This window comes from Eublepharis macularius, chromosome 10 (genome assembly GCF_028583425.1).
Source record: "Eublepharis macularius isolate TG4126 chromosome 10, MPM_Emac_v1.0, whole genome shotgun sequence".
Lineage (NCBI taxonomy): Eukaryota > Metazoa > Chordata > Lepidosauria > Squamata > Eublepharidae > Eublepharis > Eublepharis macularius.
The window spans coordinates 67054403-67077187 of NC_072799.1; the positions used below are offsets into that span (position 1 = coordinate 67054403).

General features: G+C 41.3%; 1 protein-coding gene across 2 annotated transcripts in view; it reads left to right on the forward strand.

The window, feature by feature from the left end:
• The first annotated feature begins 13963 nt into the window (after positions 1–13963).
• Positions 13964–22785, forward strand: part of PALLD (palladin, cytoskeletal associated protein) — a 275578-nt gene continuing 266756 nt past the window's right edge. For both annotated transcript variants that reach the window (XM_054989776.1, XM_054989777.1), the window contains exons 1-2: positions 13964–13980; positions 18770–19803. In XM_054989776.1, the coding sequence (XP_054845751.1) occupies positions 18770–19803 (1034 nt within the window). In that variant the 5' untranslated portion in view covers positions 13964–13980. The remainder of the gene's footprint in view (positions 13981–18769; positions 19804–22785) is intronic.

The following is a 22785-nucleotide window of genomic DNA, read 5'->3' on the forward strand; positions in this document are numbered from 1 at the left end:
ATCCTGAGCAGATAAAGTCCATTTCCACATGCTCTTAAAGAGATGGCCCACTCACTGAACTGTGGCAGTTTTTTTCATTCATTCCATACACCTATGATTTGAAAGTCGAAGCAGGCTCTTTGGCTTCCAATTTTTGGTGTCTTTTCTGAGAACGCAACTTCCCTGCACTTTCCTGTGCCCAAAAAACAGAAGCCAAGCAGCCTTTCACTTTGCAATCAGAGACATATGGAGTGAGTGAAAAAAAATGCCAGAGTTCAGTGAATGGGCCATTTCTTTAAGAGCGTGTGGAAATGGCCAAAGTCAAGGGTGCTTAGGACTGGATGGCAAGTTTTGCCAAGTTCTTTTTCAGCAGCTTCCAGTGTCTGGGACGCATAGGGAAATGTGGTTTATATGGACTTGAAATGGCCCACCCTTGCTCTGACCTGAACAAATCATGATCTTGCACAAGTGCATAAGGCCAAGCTTCAAACAGCCAGCGAGAGAAGCCTCTGCTATTTCAAGGTCTCTGCTGAAACAAAGAATAATTAGAACTAAGCAGTTTTTAAGTGTTGAGTGATGAGATAAACGGCTGGGTCCAATGGTCACTTGACTCACAGCAACTGAAATTTGGACATTCCTTTAAAGCATTTGTGCACATTTAAGGCAAGAGACATGCACATCTAACAGGCAGGAAGGAGAGAGAACAGAGTAAGATAGTTTCTGCCATCTACTGACAGGCACTGATTCACAATGGAAAAATCCTTGAGCCAGAGCATCATTTGTGACTGGGGGACAATAGAGGGAGGGAAGCAGGATGAAGCTGGACATTTCTGCTCAGCGCTGGCTGTCTTTAGAGCCGAGTGACCTTAGAGCAGCTTCGGCAGCCCAGCCTCTCATGGACTGGCCAGGAAGGCGGGGAGGGGAACTGAGGGTTTCAGATTTCAATTTGGTCCCGGTGTCATGTTGAAAAAGGAGGAAGAGGCATTTACACAAGGCATTTGAGAACTCTCTCCCTCCAAAGACCCACCTTACCACCCCATGTTTTTGCTTAAATTCTGTTTTTCGGTATGGAATCAGGATCACAGCTCAGACTGCCTTATTGTATGTGTGGATCTGTACTGTCTTGTAGATGGGTGGCACTCTGATTCATATCTTTGATCACCTTGTTCAAAAATTAACATTTTTTAAAAAACTGTGTAAACCTATGGCACTGGTAGCTAAATTCATAGCTGAATGCTAGAATCAGATAAGACTATTGCAGCTTGCAGTTAAAAACAAAAAACGCCCTCTGCAAAATTCACTTGTCAAAAATAATGTTAAGGATGTGCAATTCGGATTTGGAAATATTCAGAAGCACTGAATAACGTTGTCTTCAGAATTAGGGTTGCCAGGAGTTGAGAGGCATGTGTGCGCTGAAGACAAGCTGGGTAAAACTGCATCCAAAGGGGCAGTTTTCACTCACTTCCATTTCAATGCACGTTGGGATTTCTCTGCAAAGGGGAAGTGCAGGAGCATGTGCTTGTGCTTCTCTCCACCCTGTGTCTCCCATCCCCCACCATCCAGGTGAGCAAGAAGAGGTAGAAGCAGGTGGGGGGTTCCCTCTCCCCAGGCAGGAGGATGGCAAGCCTATTCAGAATACTTTAAAATAATAATTCTGAATCTAAATATTACAGTTCTAGACATTCAGAACCATCCCTAATATTAAAAATCCCATTAATTCTTATAGAAAGCAGGCTAGTCAAATAACACCTTAGACAGATATAGATAAGTAGATTTTGATTAGATTTAGGTAATACATTGTATTTATGAGATGTTCTTTCTCTCTCTCCCTCAGTGTTCTGCTGTATCCGTCTGCTAGCAGTGTGAAACATGGACATGATAGAGTTACATTGCTGGGTTTCCCTCAGGTGCACGTTGAGTAAGCGGGAATGGCCCACTCCAACTCAGAGTACAGGGCCTGTCATGCTTCATTCTGCTGCCTCCTCCAGCTGCCCCTTCCCTTCTTCCAACTGCTATGGCAAGGCTGTGTGTGTATTCATTCAACTGTGCTGTGCCCAAAGCTGTTGGGGCAGTTCTCATCCATCCACCACTATCTCTCTGCTTGCTGCTTCAGTCTGCCTGCCCTGGGTCTTCGCCCACTTTCCAGTACCAGCTGTCCTCTGCTCCACTGTGCCATGCCCTGTGCTGCCCTGGTGGCATTAGTACTTTTCAAGGTCCATGCCCAGATTGAAGTCATTTGCTAATGCCTGGCAGTGCTCCTCAGCAATAGTGGCTATTGCTGTGTGCTCTTGCCAAAGCTTCTCCAGTCACTGAGATGGGCACAGGTACTGGGAAAGGGTCAGAGGGCTGAGGGAAACCTTATAAAAAGAGGTTTGTCTTTTCGTGCTTTTAAAAGTGGGGAGATGACTATTCCTATTGACGTTAATAGAGTTCTGGATATTCAGAAATTCCAGATTTTCTAAATTCTGAATCTGAAGGGTCCTAATTCAGAACTCTAAATCTGAAGGGTCCTAATTCAGAACTCTAAATCTGAATTCCAAATCCAGATTTTGGTGGTAGTGCACATCCCTAGGCAATGACGGAGCAATTGAATCACAAGCCAAACATATAAACAAGTCCAAAATGAAAAATAATATTGCCCAATATTGCAGTTGTCTTCATTTGTCCTCCAAAGACCAACTATACTTTCCCACATGAGGTCTGAAAAGTTCCATGATCAGAGCTCAGTTCCCAGACACACGAGGCCTGATTCAGAGCAGCCTTCAGGGGAGCTTAAGCCTTCCCCCAGACCCCATTTGCTGAACATGAAATGGATTCTTGAAGATTGTATTTGCTCCACTGATGAAACTTATCTGCACTACATGGGCAGCCTATCGGATTCAGTACATTAAGGTCCTCAGTGGGGCGAATAGCAGTTTCCCAGGGTTGTTTCAGGGTCAAAAAACAGTAAGAGGGGAAGGCTTAAGTCTCTTTCACATGTCACATTCCCACTCAAATTACATGTACATGGAAATTGAGTTCCAAACTCCCAGAACGGGTATATCAAATGAACCCAGGGATGAAAACAAGAAAAGTATAGTTATTCTCCTACTCCCTGCCACCACCCAGTGTTGGACTTTAAAGCTGGACTCTTGCAAGTCTTCAAATCAAGAACCAGAATACACCCAGCACATTTCCCCCCAAGTAATACACATTCTCCAATCATATTTGGTGCAACCAGCACACACAAACCCCTTCACTCCTCTACGCCACCCATTCTGTGGACCTCATACCCCATAGTAATTACATTGCTTCCTTGGAGACAGTAGAGAGATCCGCCACTGTATTTTCCCTCCGCCTTGTTCGTCCAACTTCAGGAACAGAAAATGCACAGCCGGGCAGGGAGGTGGCCAGGGAGTTCCTTTTATTATGTATAGTATTTATTGGGTGCTGGCTCAGCAGTTGCCCAAGTTACTTTCTTTTCCTGCCAGCAAGGAATCAGTTTCGTTTCTTAAAGAAAATGTTACTGGGAGGTTCACAAAAATGAACCCATAATAGTAAATTAATTAAGGCTGGTACAGTACTATTTAACCTGAAACGAGTGCTTTTGCACCGTGAAATTCATATAAAATGCAAATATTTTTCTAAGCTGGAAGGAGTTCATTTTTATTTTTTAAAGCTAATAAGAATGTCCAGTGCAATTTTGGGGCACCATTTTAATGTTTTTTCTACACAGAATTAGGCCAAGAGGGGTCAGCCCCTCCCCCCATGCCTGTCAGACTCTCCCTGGTCTGGGATAGAGTCCAGGGCTGCAGCCCCCTCCAGGGATGCCTTGTCCAGTTGGTCACAGTGTGGCTTCAGAAAGAGGAAAGGAGGGGGCTTTCAGTGTCACCCTTCTCCCTCTCTTCCCGGTGCTCCAGCCAGAGGGAGTGGTCTTGCTCTTCCTCCCCAGCCTCTCTGGGTTCTGCCTTTTAAGGGTCCCCTTGGGGGTGATCCTGAGAAGTTAAAGGCTCCTGGGCCAATGGGTGAGCCTCCTCATCTCCCCCACCTCCCTGCCCCTCAATAGGGGCCCCACAAACCTGCAACCTTTCCCAGGACGAGGGTTTTTTTTCTGGGAAAAGAGGTGGTGGAACTCTCAAGAGGGAAATGAGGAAGAAACACACAGGATTCGTTGAAATCATATTATTTGCAAGCACTATTGCTGAGTATTTTCAAGAGGTGCCGGAACTCCGTTCCTCCATGTTCCCCCTGAAAAAAAGCCTTGCCCAGGACTACTGCTTAAGATCCTTGCATCTCCTCTCTAGTTGGCATCTCCCTACACTCTGCCAAGGGTGAGGCCATTGGTTTCCACGTTGTGCCCAGTGATCCCTCCCCTGGCTGCAGCCTGATATACAACCACAGGCCTGGCTGCGGCATCAGCAGTGCAGCCCCTGCTGCTTCCTGCAGTTCTTGAGGATGTGTTGGTCTTCTCTGCAGCTCCTCCACTGCTGCCGTGGGTTGGATCTTCTCATAGCCCTGCAGTGGCTTCTCTCCTCGGCTCCCCTGGTGTGGTTCCTTCTTGCTGGTCAGGTACAGGGTGCCTGGACATTCCTCCCATTTCTTCGTTGCAACTGCCTCTGGGGGAGCATCCCCCAGCCAGCTGGGAAGTGCAGGCACTGGAGGATTGGCCCTAGATAATGCCATATAGCAGCTTGGGTTCACTTGAATGCTGTCCAACACCATGGGAGCTCATACACACACACACACACCGTGGTCCCCTAGTGTACAGTTGATAAGAAGCTAGCTTATCAACTGTTTATCAATCTTTTTACTGATACATCCCTCAAAGAACTCGCCAAATCTTCCTTTCTATCTCATTTCCCCCCCAAAACTGTATTTACTTATTTTAAAAAAATGTAAAGTCATCTGACAAAGACACAAGTTTTTGCATATTTATATATTTTCAGATAAACAACCCTAATTCTGGTGTGAGTTGTTGCCAACAAGTGGCCCACCAAAACTTGGAGTGAGTCTACCCTGATATTGAACTTGGCCATTGGCCATTGCTATTGCTGACCATGCTGCCCTCTCAGTTAGGACCTTATCAGTCTACATGCAGAGAAGTTAGCCGTGTTAGTCTGTGGTAGCAAAATCAAAAAGAGTCCAGTAGCACCTTTAAGACTAACCAATTTTATTTTAGCATAAGCTTTCGAGAATCAAGTTCTCTTCGTCAGATGCCTGATACAGAGACTGTTTGTCCAGTCTCTGTATCAGGCATCTGACGAAGAGAACTTGATTCTCGAAAGCTTATGCTAAAATAAAATTGGTTAGTCTTAAAGGTGCTACTGGACTCTTTTTGATTTTATCAGTCTACACTAACTGTGTGCATGTGTATGTGCTGTCAAGTCACAGTCAAATTATGGTGACCCCAACAAGAGGCTATCAAGGCAAGGGAGAAACAGAGGTGGTTTGCCAGTGCCTTCCTCAGCAGAGTCTTCCTTGGTGGTCTCCCATCCAAGTACTGACCCTGCTTCGTTTACGAGACCTGATGGGATATACCATGCCACCTTCCCTCCCCTACACTAACTAGATCTATTTAAATAAGCTCCCTTATACAATGTAGAACAGACAAAAAAAAAGGACTTTCTCATGTCCAGTTAGAGACGGTCCCAAAAAACTCCTGCTTGGTTCTGAATTGGCCAGCTAATCCTATACCGTATACCACTTAATACACATTTATGTTAAAAAAAATCCACAAATTCAGACTAAATTTATTTCTTGTCTATTTGCATTTCACATTTGTTTCTTATTTATTAAAGGCAACTCTTTCTTTGACTGCAAGGGCAGAGCACAAGCACTAACACATGCTGATACACAGCAGAGAGAAGAAGAACAAGAGAGAGGTTGAGCTGCGAGAGAAAACATTCAGTAAACCCTAAACACTAAAGAATGCTCCACAGCTCCCCCTAGTGTACAAGTAGACTAAATTATTTTCAGTGGTATTTACAGTAACTAGACCCTTGGCAGGCTGTCGCTTCTCCAACATAAAAACGATAACTTGAAAAAAAAAACATTTCCTGACATTCAAGGCTCATTGAGAAGATTAAGACATATTACCCTTCATCATGGGGAACAGATGTGATCAGAGATCAAGCCTGTAACAATACATTGTGAAAGGGCTCACTGTTCACAATTGTGATCAGCACCAAAAAGAAGTAAAACTAAATTGCATTTGACACAATACAGGCAATTATTATTATCCATTATCAAAATGACACAGGATGAGACCTACGATACTTTTACCCCCACCTTCTGGAACACCTGTCTATTAGCCAATCAAATTAGAAAAAGCCTGAAGACTGTCCAACTCTGGAAATCCCTTCCAAAAATAGTCCTGAGCTAAATACCTTCCCAGCATTTCTGCATTCATGCCAAATAGTGACTCTCTTTCTTTCTTTCTCTCTGCCCCCCTTAAGACCACTTCTCTTTGTTTTATTTTAGCAGTCAAACACTATTTGGTAGATTACGCTTTAGATATTTTTGGCATATTCCCACAGCAGAGTTTGCTCCTTCTTTTCCCATGGAGTGTAATTCACATCCTTTCACATTTTCATCTTTGTTTAGCGCACAGCATCTGTCATCGTTATACAGCTGTCTCCATTTATCTGATGTCAACTGCCTCTTATACTTGCAATGTGGAAATCCTGATATAGACAAATGGATATCACTGTACTGTCAAAACCAACCATGATTTGACGTGGTTGAAGGAAAGAGTGCTTGCATCATCTTCTTTTTTTAATAATCAGAATTTTTTTTAAAAAACATGCTCTGGATAGTTATCCCATTGTGCAATGAACTAGTGCAAGAAATCCTCCTTTTTTGACTTCATTTTGTTGTAAAAGAATGTTGAGTTTCAGCACAGCATTATTGAATGCAATATTGCTTTCGGCACAGGTAGAACATGGGTTTGGATCCAACCAGATTTTCCACTGGTGAAAAAGGGAGGATGGGGGTCTCCTTTAACCAACAAAAAGGCTATGCTGGAGAATCATAGAACCTCCATGGACACAATGGGATAGAGGCCCTACTATAAAGCAGAATCGGCTGAAATTGAATGGCTAGATCTAACCCATGGATATAAAGTTAGTATTTAAAACATTGTCCTCTATATACTTCCATGAGCATCTTATAGAAAGGTATCCCTGGGTCCAGATGATTTAAACAAATATTCTGCTTTTGGCAAGATAATTCCAGGTGGGTAGATGTTGGCCAGTAGTAGAACAGCAATATTTGAGTTCAATGGCACTTAAAGACCAACAGGGTTTTCAGGGTACAAGTTGTCAAGAGTCAAAGCTCCCTTTGTCAAGTACATATAAGAATGGAGATCCCTGAGCCTTTACATTCCACTTAGAAGGTGGGAGGGGTGTTGCAAAGAAAAAACTCAGAATGCAAAGGTACAATGGTACAATGCAGCTTGATTAGAGCAGAAATTATCATCTGCACTGAGATAAGAATACTATCTACGCATTCGCCTCTGCAGTTTTGTATGGGAGATGCTCTTGCCTGCCTTTGCAGCAGCGTTGTTGTCCCTGTTCAAACAAAGTGGTTGGAAATATCACACACATACTTTTGCACTGCAAATTCTATCAAGAAGAAAGGATACAATTAATTATTCCACTACTCTATAGATTTAAACCATTACAGTATTATATGGATTTTAGTCCTGAAACCCTTCAGGTATATCTTTTAGAGGATAGCCAGAGAACTGTATCTTACGCAGCTGCAGCTGCAAAATTCTGCGTGATAGCACTCAGAAAGCAGAATCACTTGGCAAAGGAAATGTCAATTTCTGGAAAGTGAATTAATGGAGTGCCCCCACACCCGCTTACCTGGCCAGTGGGGGAGAGCGCACCTTCCGTGCTCACTCTCCTGTGGTGCTGCGCACTCCCGTGCACTGCAGCCGCCTGGATTGGACCCGTTTTGGCCCGGATCAGGCCCAGATCAGTGCTCCTGCCTTCCACAGCAGCCCAAAACGTGCCCATTTTGGCCCAAATTGGGCTCAAAACGGGCCTGAAACAAGCCTGATCTGGGCCAAAACGGGTGTGTTTTTGGGCCACTATGGAGGGCAGGAGCACTTCCGCACTCTGCACCATTCCCAATCCGGACCCCAGCAGAGCATGGGTCCACACCTAGGGACCGCATGATGACGTTACTTCCTGGAAGTGATGTTATCGCGCTTGTGGGAGAGTGCGCACACTTTATGCATGTGCACCCCCACTCCTGCAGAGAAGTGCCAGGCCCCAATCCTCCACCAGGAGGTTGAGGGGGTCTGGCAACCCTACTATAACTTCATGTGTTTGTATAGTTTGGAGTTACTGAGTTACTGCCATAGCTGCCTAGACTTACCCTTTTTGGTAACACAGTTAGCAGTCAGTCTGCACTCATGGGAATTCACTTGGATTCCCAATGAGCTTTCAGTGGATGCTTATTTATTTTGATTATAACCCTGCTTTTCAGTGCTAAGTTGGCTCCAAATGAGCTCACGGGTATCAGAATCTGACACAAGTAATGATTAAACTGCAATACTAAATGTTGCAATGAAGCTCCTAGTCCCTGATAGCTGCCTGGTGCAACTCTAGACCTTCCTGGGCTGGCAGAGATGCAGGTGGGGACAGGAAAGATAACTGCGCTGGCTGACTTCTTTGTCTCTGGACAATTTTCCCCTCTTGGACCACCGCTGCTCTAGCCGTTTGTTATTCATTTTTATTTTGGTTATGGTTTGATTTTGCTAGGGGATACTATTGAAGTATTTGTCGTTTTCATGTGTTTGGTCTATGTTTGGTGTAGTTCCTTTACATGTTTTAAATACGTTGTGAGCTGCCTTAGGCGGTTTTACTGGAGAGACAACAGCTGGTAAATGAAAGTTACTATTTTCTGCTTTATTACTCACACAGTTAAGATTATTGAATTGAGACTGGGCTGTGAAAACTGCATAGTCTGACAATTTGGGGATGATACAAACCCATGGCTGCAGTTGCTTAGCCTCCCAAAGATGACATATAGCTGAGATCTGCTGTATTGTTACAGACCTGCTATATTGTACCTGCTATATTGTTAAACCTAAGTGGAAGGGAAACTACACAAAATGCCCAGGTATGTGTTTGGTCCTGCAAGGTTCCCTGGGTAGTGTAGTCTTACAAAGAACAGCCGCTCAATGTAATTCTCCGCCAGGGAATCTCTCTCTCTTTTGCAAAAAGCCTCAGCTTGGGTTTTCCTCCAGGAGCTCAGGGGTGGCGGGGGACATAACAGGAGCCAGGAAACCCAGGGCGTTTTTTTGCGAGAGAGAGAATATACAATGTGATTCTCTGCCAGAGAGAAGAGATTCTCTCTCTTTCTTTCTCTCTTGCAAAAAGCCACCCTGGATTTCCTGCCTCATGTTACATCCCCCCACCCCCAAGCTCCCAGAGGAAAACTTGTCAAGGCTTTTTGCAAGAGAGAGAGAATCCCTCCCATCACTTTCCCCCAGGTGGAGAATCACATTGAGCAGCTGTTCTTTGTAAGACTACACTACCCAGGGAACCTTGCAGGACCCAACACATGAAGAACATGTGTCTGGCGTCTCATGTAGTTTTGCTCTGGGTCTCAGGCTATTCAGTTCCTAATCATTGTGAGCATATCTAAGCTGTTCTGATCTTTCCAAAGCTTAAAGAAACTGAAAAGAAATCATTAAAATACTTTTTACAAGTCACCCGAATCCATCAATCAAACATGCATCAGGATAAAAGGTTTCTGCTTTGTTACATACTTTAGAGGGGCTAAATATGCTGAAATGCATACATTACAAATCCTTGTCTAGCAGCATATTCTTTTAGCTGTAAGTTCAGTAACATGCACACAGTCTTATGCTGCATTAGTGTTTTTTATTTACTTGTTTGTTATGATCTGATAGATAATTGCAACAAATAAACTGGCTGGTTTTTATTTATTTATTTTATTTACAAAATTATATACCACCATCCCACACAATCAGGGCCACAAAGGTAGCTAACGGTTAAAACAAAACATTATAAAAATATATCATAAAAATAATGTATATAAACAACTAAAACGACAACATATAGAGAAGATCACATAAACAGTAATTAAAACATAAGGGTTCCCTGATTTAGGGCATCTACCTTAGGTCTAGAAACCTATTGCTCTCTAGAAATGGGATTTGACGCTCATAATTTTCTTCCTTCCTTCAGCAGTATGCTGGTGAATGAAAATATGAGGGATTCCGTAGGGATTTATATTCTGGTGGACCCAGACTTAAAGTTGAAATTTCAGCTCTGATCTAGATAAAATTTTTTAAACTTCTTTAAAAGAAAATCTCAGTGAAACTCTGTAATATGTTGCATTACTTGTACAAAGCTTTGATTGATGGAAAATCCAGAACAGTCCCTCTGCTCTTAACACTATTTGGCTCTGACGGACTTGTGCTTCGCCTTCCGTGGTATCACTTTCAGCTCCCTGTCCAGGAAGTTCCTTGGATTTCGTTGGCAAGCAACTTTATAGCTTAGCTGTAGTTCGTGCTTCTTCATCTTAAATTTGAATCCTGTGGAGCTTGACTTTGCTTTTTAACTGCCAGGGGATGTTAAATCATTACAGAAATAAATTCTAATTCTATACATGAGTCATCGGAGCTTTCACGGAAGCCTAACGGTAAAGCCATTCTCTAGCACCACAACCACATGTCCATAAATCGTACTTGTTTTTTCACTTGTGTAGACTTAGATTAAACACGGGCATTTGGATAGAATATTCTCTCTGAATGTCTGTGTTTAATCCAAGGCTATAAAGAGAAGAAGATTCCCACTCATTTTATTAGCAATACTGCAATCTCTGCAAATAGCAAGCTCCAAAATGGAATTTACCCATTCATAATGCTCTTTTTCTCTCAATTCCCTATATTCTCAAATTTCTGATAAGAGACTGGCAATTTAAAATTAGCTGTATTTTGAGTTTGTATGCTATTTTAGTATCTGTGTGGTCAGCAGCACTGAACATCAAACAAGGCAGCTGGCTGGTAGCTGCTGTTAGCACTTGCACAGAACTGATGGGATTGCTGTCCAAGTCACACATGCCCCAAAGTCAGGGACAGGGAGTGCATCATTTAAATGCTAGGTCTTAAAAGAGCAACTGCACAAGAGCCATTGGGAAAACAAAGTTTTTCTTTTGACTGGCTATTACTGTTAACTAAATAATCAAACTCGTGAACAATATCCTCCAATCAATTCAAAGCTTCATCTAACATATGCAGAGCGCTACATGGCCGCTTAAGTGAAACAATGCCATCCCACAATGCCCTTGGTATGAGAATACGCATTTGTTTTTCATGTTCAAGGATTAGGGATCCCATTTCCCTAGTGGGGGTGGGGGATCCCCCACTTTCACCCCCCATTACTTGCCTCTGCTTACCTAGCCACGACAAACTCAGGGGGACACAAGGTCCTAAGAGACCTGAGATAATTATAAAAAATTTTATAATTAGCACCAATGCTTGTAATGAATTAACTTTGATCGAATATGCAGTTTAAAATGTTGGCTTATGAAGAAGCAATGTGAAACAGGATGTTTTAAGGGCTGGCACACCCATGGCCAACTCCCCTGGAACACGGCTCTCCGTTGTTGGTTCTCTGATTCTTCACGATGGGCATCTGCCTATAAAATGAAGGAACAAGGAATGGATATGTAATATGGACTCGTTCTATGAACTATGACACTTATCTTCCCAATGAGCATTGGTTTGGATTGGATGTAGACAAATTGTGGCATTGACCTTATTTGGAAAATTGACCGCTTGGGGTAGTAATGTCCTATATGGATTAGCTATATGAGATATTTTGATGTCTGTATGTTTGTAGAATATGTTCACACTAATTGCACTTGCACTTTAAAAATTAAAAATTAATTTAAAAAAATTATAATTATCTCAGGTGTCTTAGGACCTTGTGTCCCCCTGGGTTTGTTGTTGTATGAGACCTGTCCCTTTGTTTCTTTAGTTGTGGGTTTCCACTTACCTAGCTGCCAAGGGAAGATGGCACAGGAATGGATCTCCCAGGTGCGCTCACTGACATCATCGCACCACCCCAAAAGTGCTCCTGCACTTCACCACAGGCTGATTTGGGCCCCAAATTGGCTGAATTGGGCCCATTTGAGGCCCAAATCGCCCTGCTAAGATGCACATGAGCACTCCCGTGCCTGTGCAGTGACGTCACTGAAAGTGCTGTCACCAGAAATGATATCATTGCACAATGATGGGGCTGTGTAAATACGACATTAAGAGGGGAAGAAAGAGGTAAGAGCCAGGTTTCCCCTCACTCCTGCCAGGAGGATAAGGGGACCTGGCACCCATAGCAAGGACACTGCTCACAATTTATTATTTGAACTTCAATAAATCCAGTAAATCCCGTCATCACTAAAGTTTGGAAGTTTTGGAAGACAATAATTTAACACATTTTATGTGTTTCAAAAGACCAACAACTATTTTGCTGAAGAGGTATGAAAAAAAAATTGGATCATTAATTTCCTAGTTTTCATATATGTGTTTCAAACAAACAATTTGATGGTAAATAAATGGCAATAGACAGCTATAGTACTATTTGCAATAGTTATTTGTTAAAAAGAAAAATCCTATAAAAATCCTGTGTTGTCATGACAGGGGAAAAAAAGTTGAGAAATGGCACCCATGAAAACGGTATTGATGTGGGTGCAGCATTAGCAACAGGGAAATGCACACCATTCCTTGCACCAGATATGCTAACACACTTGGACTACATTCTTTCTAAAAAGATCAGAGTAAAGCAGGGTTGGGAAAGGACATATTGAGCATGGGGAAAACCTGGAAAGGGGATGATTAAGCATGATGTCATGTGGATGCTTAAAAAAGCGCTCCAGTTTGGAAACCAAGGTGGAAAGAAAACCCTCTGTGTGGAAACACCCCAAGTCTCTCTTTCTCCTTCTGTCTCTTTATCCCTATACATATTTATAAGTACACAAGCTGATTCAATAGCCATTCCTTCTCCCCAGAGAACTCCTGGAACTGTAGGCTGGGGTTGGGGGGACAAAACAATAATTCTCTGGATTTAAAAGGAGAAGGCAGGATTCATAAAGCAGTATAGGATTGATTTAGTTTTCTACTGTGTAGACACATCCTTGTTCTATTTGTGCTCCAAATTTTCTACTTCATTTTCTAACTGAATGAAGGGGTGCTTCTGGTGTGATCCACTTTTGTTAGGCTGTGGTCATTATAACTTATTTGTGGGTCCCTCTTGGGGATCCAACTTGGCACTGCAACAAGAAAGTTATGTACTATTTATATTTAACTGCAGAGAAATTACATAGTTAATCAAATAGCTGAAAACGTGGTTGATATCCTTTTCAGTGAATGCTAAAATTTAATCAGTGCACATTTTTTTCTTCCACTCTTCTTCCACTCTTCTCAATTTATTCTCACATTTGATTACACCAATATATTGTATGTTATATTACAATATTATATATTGTATATTCAGAGGCTTATTTGAAATTTTGTCTGAGAAAGTTATTTTCTAATGATCACCACACTGAACTTTTACTCAAGCTAGCTGTGACTTTAAGTGTGAAGTGTCACATTTGAAATCACTTCAGTATTGTTTTTTTTTAAAAAATGGAAATGAGATCATAAACTCTAACAATGCTATGTTCCTTGAAATTATAAGTACTAAGCACACTGAAGTTGCTCATTCATCTAGGCCCAACGTCCATTCTGTTGGAATTCCAGATAGTGGCAGTCTGCTGAAACATGAGTTCAGTTACCAAATATAGTTGAGAGGGGTAGGAATTACATAGTCAGAGAGGACAGATGTAACTCAGAGGCCACCTCAATGCTTACTGTGGACCAAGCAATCTTGAATGAATAGTTAAAGCAAGTTCCAGCTTTCTTAGACAAAAGGAAGTCAAGCTTCCAAGCCTGAATTTTATTCTGTATGAAACCTTTCGCACTGGTTTAAGAGTTGCAAGGTTTGTAAGATTCTCTCCGATTCTTAGTTAAGCATTGTTGATTCTGCTTAGTAAATATTCATTTTGATTTTTACAGAAAAATGGTTACATTTAAAAAATTTTCTGGAATTCATAGTTTATTTTTAAAGCATCTTTTTATTTTAGTGATGTAACTTTTAAGAATGTAATTAAATGCTTGCATTTTTGTATTTCTGGTTTAATTGCACCATGAAAATAATTATTTTGAATAACGCTTAGTACTTTACTTCTTATTTGTTTTGCACCTTCATTTGATGAACTATTAATATCTTTTTCATACCTCTATAAACAATGCATAGATTAAGGTATTACACGTGTGTTTATTTCTTGTGTTGTCTAAACTCTGTAATGTTATCTTTTTTGTAAACTTATTAATTTTAAACATAAACATGATGTAATTAAAAGCATGAAATAGACACGTTTAATTTTTACTACTTCAGATTTTACAGTACATTGTTTTACCACCATTTTAACTTGTCAGAGAGATGAGAAAAGTACTTATAAATATGCTGTTCTCTAATCAGTGGACTCCAGAAATAGCTCATAAGCTATTTCTAACTGTGGTCATGTATATTATTCAGTAGAGTTAAAATGTTGTTTCAACTAGATTTGCTATGAATTAAAAAAAGAATCCTAGCAAAGAAAACCTGGGTGACAGTGAATTTCCTGGATCACATTGTATAAACACATTATGTCCGCAATGCAACACATCACTCAGTGTGCTTAACCCCACTGAAATAAATGGGCCTTTGCCTGCATAAATTTGCCCCCCAAAATGTGGCCCCCAAAATAAAGAGGGGCGTTTATTTGAAGTTTAAGGTTGAAAAGCATAAGATTAGAGATTTTGTTGGCTTCAGAATAGCCAGTCAAATTTTGAGAGGACTTGTATGATTGTGGTTCTTATTATGAAACTTGGAAATGTCTTCATGACGAAAGAAACTTCGCACCTGCTAGAAATCTCGTTATGTTGCCAGGTGACAAAATATTTGCATCAGTATCTATTTTTAGGCACCCCTGATCATATTAGCTGACTATTCTGGAACTGAATTAAATCTTATTATTCCTTTGTAAAACTCAATGAAATATCTGAAAGGGAAAAAAAGACATTTCTGCTGCTATGTATTATTTCACAGAGTGTCGTGGGGGAAGCAGACAGAGAACCAAGCACTAAATTGCACAGTTGATGTTATTCAGGTTTAGTCAAATTGAAGCAAATCTAATTCTCCATTACTCGAATCCACTGTTTCACTGCAAGGGTCTTTCCCTTGCATAGAGCCTAACTGCATATGAGGAATACCTCTGAGCTGAAGAAAATGGAAGCAGATTTTACCTCGAGCAAAAGCAAAGCTCCCTGGAGTTTTACAGAGATTTGGACCAGTAACTACACTGGCAAAGCATGAAGTTAACTAAAGATCAATTTTACAAAGCCAGTAAGAAACATACAGTCTTCATAACAATTTTAAAACTAGACATTTTTATGTCCTGCTGATTTCAGTTTCATACTTAATGGAAAGCTATGGGACTTAAAAAGTGGTAATAAATTAACAGAATTGTAGCATCATATGCCTACAACATATAAATTGTCCAAATTTAACTTTGATTTTCTGGCATTTGCAATAACAGCTGAACCCATAGACCAAAGTTCCAATCCACCATTCCATGTGCACCATTCCATGTGCACAATGTTGCACATTGATGAATAAGCTCCAGAATTCGTACAGACATCCTCATTTACTTAAATAGCAGAAGCAGGCAAGTAGAGAGACATGCCCCTTCATAGGAGTGGGGAAACCTTTCCATACATGGAAGCGCTAATAAACCTTCCAAATGGGCAAGGAGTCTCCACATTGGGCTGCAAAAATTGTTTAATCATATTATTTTTCTAAATGTATCAAGCTGTGTGGATTGTTAAACTGTATCCAGTTTAAAAGTTTTTTGTTGGTAACTCATCACAGTTTGTTAAACAGATTGAGAAGGAAGCATAGAATCCAATGTAAACAGGAAATAGATTCCAACAAATTAGATTTTAATAGTGTTAATGAACTGTATACTGTTGTTTTTATTTTTTTATGCTGTGTGATTTTAGTTTTGGTTGTGATCCACTCTGATCTAGCTTGTGGGATGAGCGGAATATAAGTCAAATTAAATAAATAAAATAAATTAAAATTATAAGGCTAATAGTTTCCTTTATCTGTCCAGTTGTGTTCCGTTAATATGGCCCACAGAAAAGGAATAGTTATAAATTCCTAATTCAGGAATTTGAGCACCCTACCTGTCAGTTAACAGTTTCATGGAAGGTAAATCCCAGAGAAGCAGCTAGATGTAACTGGAGCTGCACAAGCTAATGTCAAACACATCCGATTGCTTCTCATGACTGCCAGGTCAAGCATCTGCCACTGGACAAATGTAATATGGCATATGACAAATGTTATGTTTAAAACTGCACAGATTAAATGAAATAAATTATACTGAATTGAAAGTTCAGAAATATTTTAAACAAGCTGAGTTGGCTTTTCTAAAATTTAGATTGTTGTCTTCATACAGAAATATGATTGTGCATTCGTTTTTATTTTGGTCTATCAAACCAGCCAAATTAAATGCCTCCATTTCTTTGCAAACTCTTGCAAGCTTTTAATATAGTTAGAAATATATTAGAGCACTAAGCAGACGCACAACCACGTGTATTTTTCTCTTATACTTGAAGGTGTTTTGAGGAAAATGAACTGTAGATACATTCAGTCCCAAAAAGAATATAGTGGAAAGCCAAATATTTTTGCCTATGACTTGGTGCAGCCTCCTTTTTGTTCTTTCAGTAAATCTAGTCCAATGTCCTGTTTTCTGTCAGGAAACACTGGAAGCTCACAAGTAGAGTATAAAGATAGTAGCAATGACAAATGTCTGTTACTTATCTTTAGTCTGAGGCACTCAAGGGTTCATGTATTATATGGTCACAGCTAATTTAACCATTAGGCTAAGAAGGTTCCTCATAATTTTTTAGGCCTCCCATTTCCCAGATCAGCCACAAAGCTCATTGAGTGACCTGGGCCACTTGCTCTCAACCTAACTTGATTCATAGGGTAGGTGAAAAGAAATCCGCATTTGTTGCTCTGAGACTGAACGTAATTAATAAAGCCATTTAAAAAAAAAACAGAAGACAGGATAAATAAAGCATTGTGTGCTGTGTAAAAATGCCGTGTAGTAGCATGGCTTTCAAGGCCTAATACATACAATGGAGTAAGTGTCATGTAGCAATGGAGAACACATACTCAACGATGGCTCTGAGTCAAGATACTTTAACAATTTGTTAACAATTTGTTTATGACTTCCAAAAAAATGGCTCCTTCTTCACATTATTTCTTCTCTACAAATGAAAAGCTCCTCTCAGCCACAGGAAGTCATTCCCTGCTGACTCTTGGTCTAAAAAAGATACGGTTGCCAGGTGTCCAGTATTCTCCCAGATAGTGTAGTATTTTGAGGGACAGTCCAGGGGAAACATTCCCCAAATATCAGACACCTGGCCCCTCCCCCAGCAGCTCCATTGCCCAGCCTGAGCACTTAGCCCCCCCCTCCTGCTTGGTGCAGGCAGGAGTGGGCTGCCTGGGTCCTGTGGCTGTGTGGCACCAGCAGGAGTGGCCAGCTAGTCCAGGTGCCTGGCTGGCTTCCTGCAGCTGTGTGGCACTACCCAGGAGCGGCTAACCAGCCATGGGGCCCGGAAGTGGGTTGCCATGGTGACATCACTTTCTGTAGTGATGTCATCATACCAGCTGGGGGAGTGTGCATGCTGTGCACACAATTGTAAAAACAAGGTTAGTGCCACACACACCCCTCACCAGGGTCCAGTATCATTCCTGACCCCATCTGGCAATCCCACAAACAGACAGTATCATAATATACTACAATGAGGTAGCAAGGGTGTTACAGTGTACTATCTCACTCCTAATTGGGGGGAGGGGAGCATTTCCTCCATTTTTTAATGTTTTATTTGAATTTCTTGCTATAAGGCATCAGGAGAAGGACTCGTGAAATTTTACATAATTTATATAGGAATGGTTTGGGATTTTTAGTTGTTAACATGAGGGAGTTTGTTTAATTTTTTATATCCTGCCTTATCTCCTTGGATTTAAGGTCGCTAACAAAGCATTCAGACCTGCCTAGTCTGGGGCGCAGGTGGCCTGGGTTGAACAGCACCATCCTTTCTAACATTAGGCCTTTGCTATATTGATTTGTTGACCGGGCCTGAATAAAGCCTTAGAGCTCTTGTCTGTACATGTTTATATTTAATTGTTAATGAATGGGCTAAAATATACTTCTTGCTCAACTTTAAAAGGCTTTGGTAGATTGACAAAAATATTGTCCAAAATTTGTCAGCCTTTTGAGTAAATAGTCTTGCATAGCTCCCATTCATTTCAATGGTACTAGTACATGGGTCTCCTATTGGGCTGTGCCTTGTGATTCTTGAAGAGTCTGTGCATGAGATCCATCAGCATAACAGGCTATATTCATTGGATTTGGAATGCTTGTCTTTATTGTTGCATTGGAAATGTTAGGTCTTGTGTAAAACATCTGGGAATCATTGTTTCAATTACATAGTTCTCATTATAAATCAGCATGTTGGGTGTATTACAAATTTAGGAAAACTATTCCTTTTCTTGTGTATCAGCCTTTGGTACCTTTTCCTGACTTCCTAGCCAAAAATGTTTTCATGAAAAGACAGCAATTAGGTGACATGAAATCTGTTGACTTTATCAAGAGTAAATTTGTTGTGTTCCAGATGCAGGAGAGAAGCAGTGAGCAAGATGCACCTCTGTCTTTAATTATGAAGGATGCTTATTCTGCAGAGGAAAGCAATCATGCAAACAACCGTGAAAACCTGTATGAAGATTCCTCTTCTTTTGATCTTTTTTATGATTCCCTCTCAGACATAGAGGGTGGGGGGCTTTCACATGAGCTGTCTGCCTTTCTCAGTGAAGAGGAGATATGCAAAAGCCTTGAACTCGCCCAGGAGTCTATTACAGATTCTGTAGAGGATGGGAAGGCAAAGCAGGAATTCACATATTACTTCAACACCTCTTCTCCAAACTCACCAGAGGAGATCAAAGTGTATGATCCAGATGCCTCCAAGAGGAATCAGGTGACAAGTCCAAACTCTCTGCTGATTGCATCTCAAACTCTCCCAGAGCAGAAGAAACAGAATGCACATTCTCAAGAAGCAGACAATATTTGCAGTGTTACTGGGAAACAGTCCAGCGTATCACCCCTGCTGCCTGCAAGGCCCAGCTTTATTCGGAGTCTCAAAAATGCTGAAAGATGTGGTCCAAGTGTGCAAAAGATGAACCAGAAGTCCAAATCTTCTTCCAACAGTGAATCTCCCTTCAAGAACAAGCTGTCTGACAAAGCTGCCACTTTGATAGAAGAACTCTCTTCCATATTTAGAGAAGCAGCCAAGACAAGAGTTAGGAGCCCAGATGGAAACTCTTCTTCCCCAGACAGCGGATACCTATCTCCCAAAAACAAACGATCAGCCATGTCAAGTTCCTTAATGAATTCAATCCCTGACAAAACATGTCAAGAGGCCATAGCTGAGAATGAGTTACTCAAAGTCAATCACAATGGGGAATCAGTGCTCCACAGGAAGGACAGTTCTCAGGCCAATGAAAATGCCTCCCTGAACCATCTCTCAAAGGAAAGACACAATCAACTGTCAGCCCCTCGATTTACCTTAAAACTCAAAAGTCTGGAAGTTGCTGAAGGAAGTAAGGTGCTACTAGAATGTAGAGTTACTGGAAACCCAACACCTCATGTCAGGTAAGTTTGGAGGAGAGTTATCTGGTCATACCTGTTTCATCAGATGCAACCTTATTCCCCCTTCCTTGTTCATTGCTTTTGTACCTCTGAACCTTCTGACATGGTGAGTTATTGAGTCCAAACCTTCTCCAAATTCAAAAGAGTCACTCAAACTACTTCTGAGACCTTCCCCATTGTCAGTGAAATTTCTCAGGAATAGTTGTTTGAGGAGCAGTGGTCTCCACACCACTGTGGAAATATGTTTCTCTTGATGAAATGTCAAGACTTGCCGATGGCTGCAGGTCATTATGGAGTTGTTAATAGTGTGGTCTGTTGTTTGAGTAACTTTGGACCATTTTTTCTTGCTGTTATATTTTGCATATTTTTAATTTAATTCTTCCTTTAAAAAGTTGCTCATAATACCATTCCTAATTAATATACTTGTTCAAATTCACAAAGGGCATTGAGCCTCAGAATGTCCATATGGTAACTGCAACTACCAGTGAGGAAATTGGACAATCTTCTAAACAGTACCAGTTGGTGCGAGGTGCGAGGTAAATCAGTCCTTGGTCTGGTTTTGCCTTAAAATACAGTAAAAGGCAGGTATGTGTTTGGGGCAATTTCACATTTCAGTATAGGTCCCACAGGTTGCATGTGCCACAAAAAGAGTACCAACCTTTGAGAAACATGTATTGCTCAACACCTTAGAATTTTGTCATGTATAATTTTCCATGAGAACACTGTCTCAGTAATATAAATGAAATCATAATAGTAATAATAGGGTGAAATAACAATGGGTCAGTACAAGTGATGTGCTGGATGATAAGCTCTGTGGAGGTATTTATTTGGACTGACACAGAAGTATAGGGAGCAATGGGTTTACAGGTCTCCTGGAGTTGCTGTTTATCCCGTTTATTTAGGTTGCATACAGGTTGTCCATCTGGTTTCCCAATTAGGCCACATACAGGGGGTAATTTGAGTGTGAGGGAGACGAGTTAATCTCCTTCCATCATGCTGTGGCTCTGACCTTAATCAGGGCTGGCAGCTCCTAATTATAAAACAAAAACATACTGTCAATCTGATCCTGACGCAGATCTTCCAGCGTATTGTCTGAGAGTCTCGCTATATGAGACATCTTATACAAGGACGCTCAAGTGAAGGAACATGCAATGTTAGCCTGGAAGCCGAGTTTTGAAAGATGGATTGGAAGGCTCTGTCAATTTTCCCTCTTTACAGAGCAGCAAAGATCACTCTTCAGAGGGTTTATTTCCTCTTTGCTTCCCAGAAGTCTCTGTCAGTTTCATCTCCCCTTCTGGGAGGTGAAGAGGAAATAAATAAACCCTCTCAGGAGTGATCTCTGCCAGCTCTAGAGAGATGAAATTGACAAAGCCTTCCAATATGACTTTTAAAACTCATTTTCCCGACTAACATTGCGTTTCCTTTCACTTGAGAGTCCTCATGTAAGATGTCTTGTGTAGAGAGACTCAGAGTTGAACCACATGATACGAATTACACGAGACCGAGCGAGTGTCCTGTCTTACCCCAAATGCCCGTGTCCAGCATTCTATTGATGAGCATGTGTCCTGGTCCAGACACGCATTCAAAATTTTCTGCTCCAGTGTAGCTGCGACGGCGCATGTACACAGTCACGATCAGTAAGTCGGCAATGCAGAGCGTCCTTATTTCCTATATCTTCCGCTTCCTATCTGTGCAAAGTGGAGGTGCATGATGGGATATCTTGAAGGTACGTGGAGAAAACCCATGCTACCACGAACACGCGTTCGATGGAGGTCCTGCAGTCTTGGCGCATGTAGTTGAAAATAACCTTGGAACACGTGTAAGTAAGTTTTCGTGTCATTCGCGTGTAATTTGTATTGTGTGGTTCGGCTCTCTGATTTGACCCACAAGCTTGAAATAGATTTGTATGTCTTTGAACTGCAGTCAATTATAAAAACATAAGAAGAGCCCTGCTGGACCAGTGGTCCATCTGTTCTAGCATTCTGTCTTACACAGTGGCAGGTCAGTTGCTATGGAGGGCCAGCAATAGGGCAGAGAGGCTGAGGCTTTCCCTGATGTTGCCTCCTGGCAATCATATTCAGAGGTTTACTGCCTCTGAATAGGGAGATTCCCTTTAGTCACCATGGCTAGTAGCCACTGATAGACTTGGCCTCCATGAATCTGTCTAACCCACTTTTAAAGCCATCTGTGCCTGTGGCTGTAACTACATGCTCTGGCAGCAAATTCCACATTTTAATCACTCCTCAAGTAAAGTGGTATTTCTTTTTGTCCATCTATTGAATCAGAATGATACAGTTAGTCCACTTTCACAAGTGATGCTATGACCTGTAACAAGAGGTTTTTTAATTACTTGTTAATGCAGCATGGAATGTAGGAAGCATCCATTTGTAATTAAGATTATAACAAAGAAGATCATTCCTCAAAATATGTTAATTTCAAATAATCTGCTAGACACACTTTATCTGGCAGGCAAGAATGATCATAGATTGCCAACTTTATCACAGACACTCAGAGAATCTGGCTTCCCTCTGAGAAATATAGAATCTCCTTATGGGAAGAAAAATGGGCATGATGCATGAAAGTGCTAACAATTGAATATGCATAATGTAGGTGCAGATGAGGGGAGTTCAAAAACTGTTGTAAAACCAGGATTAAAGGGGCCAAACATTTGTATTCAGTTATGTGTGTTAAAAATTGGGCCTCCTCAGACTAGGTTCAGATGCAATGTACTGCACACCTGCGCCTGAGGTAGCATTGCCAGGTCTCCCAGCAACCAGTGTGGGGGGGCAGGGGGCATCTGCCAATGACATCACATAGTGCCTTCCAATAACATCACTTCCAGGTTACATTGCATTGGGGTCGATTCTTTAGAAAATAGCCAAAGACTATGTTTCACTATGTTTTGGGTCAATTCCTAAAGAACCGCCCCCAGTGGGATGCTGTTACTTCCAGGTCATACTGGAAGTGACATCATCAGTCAGAGAT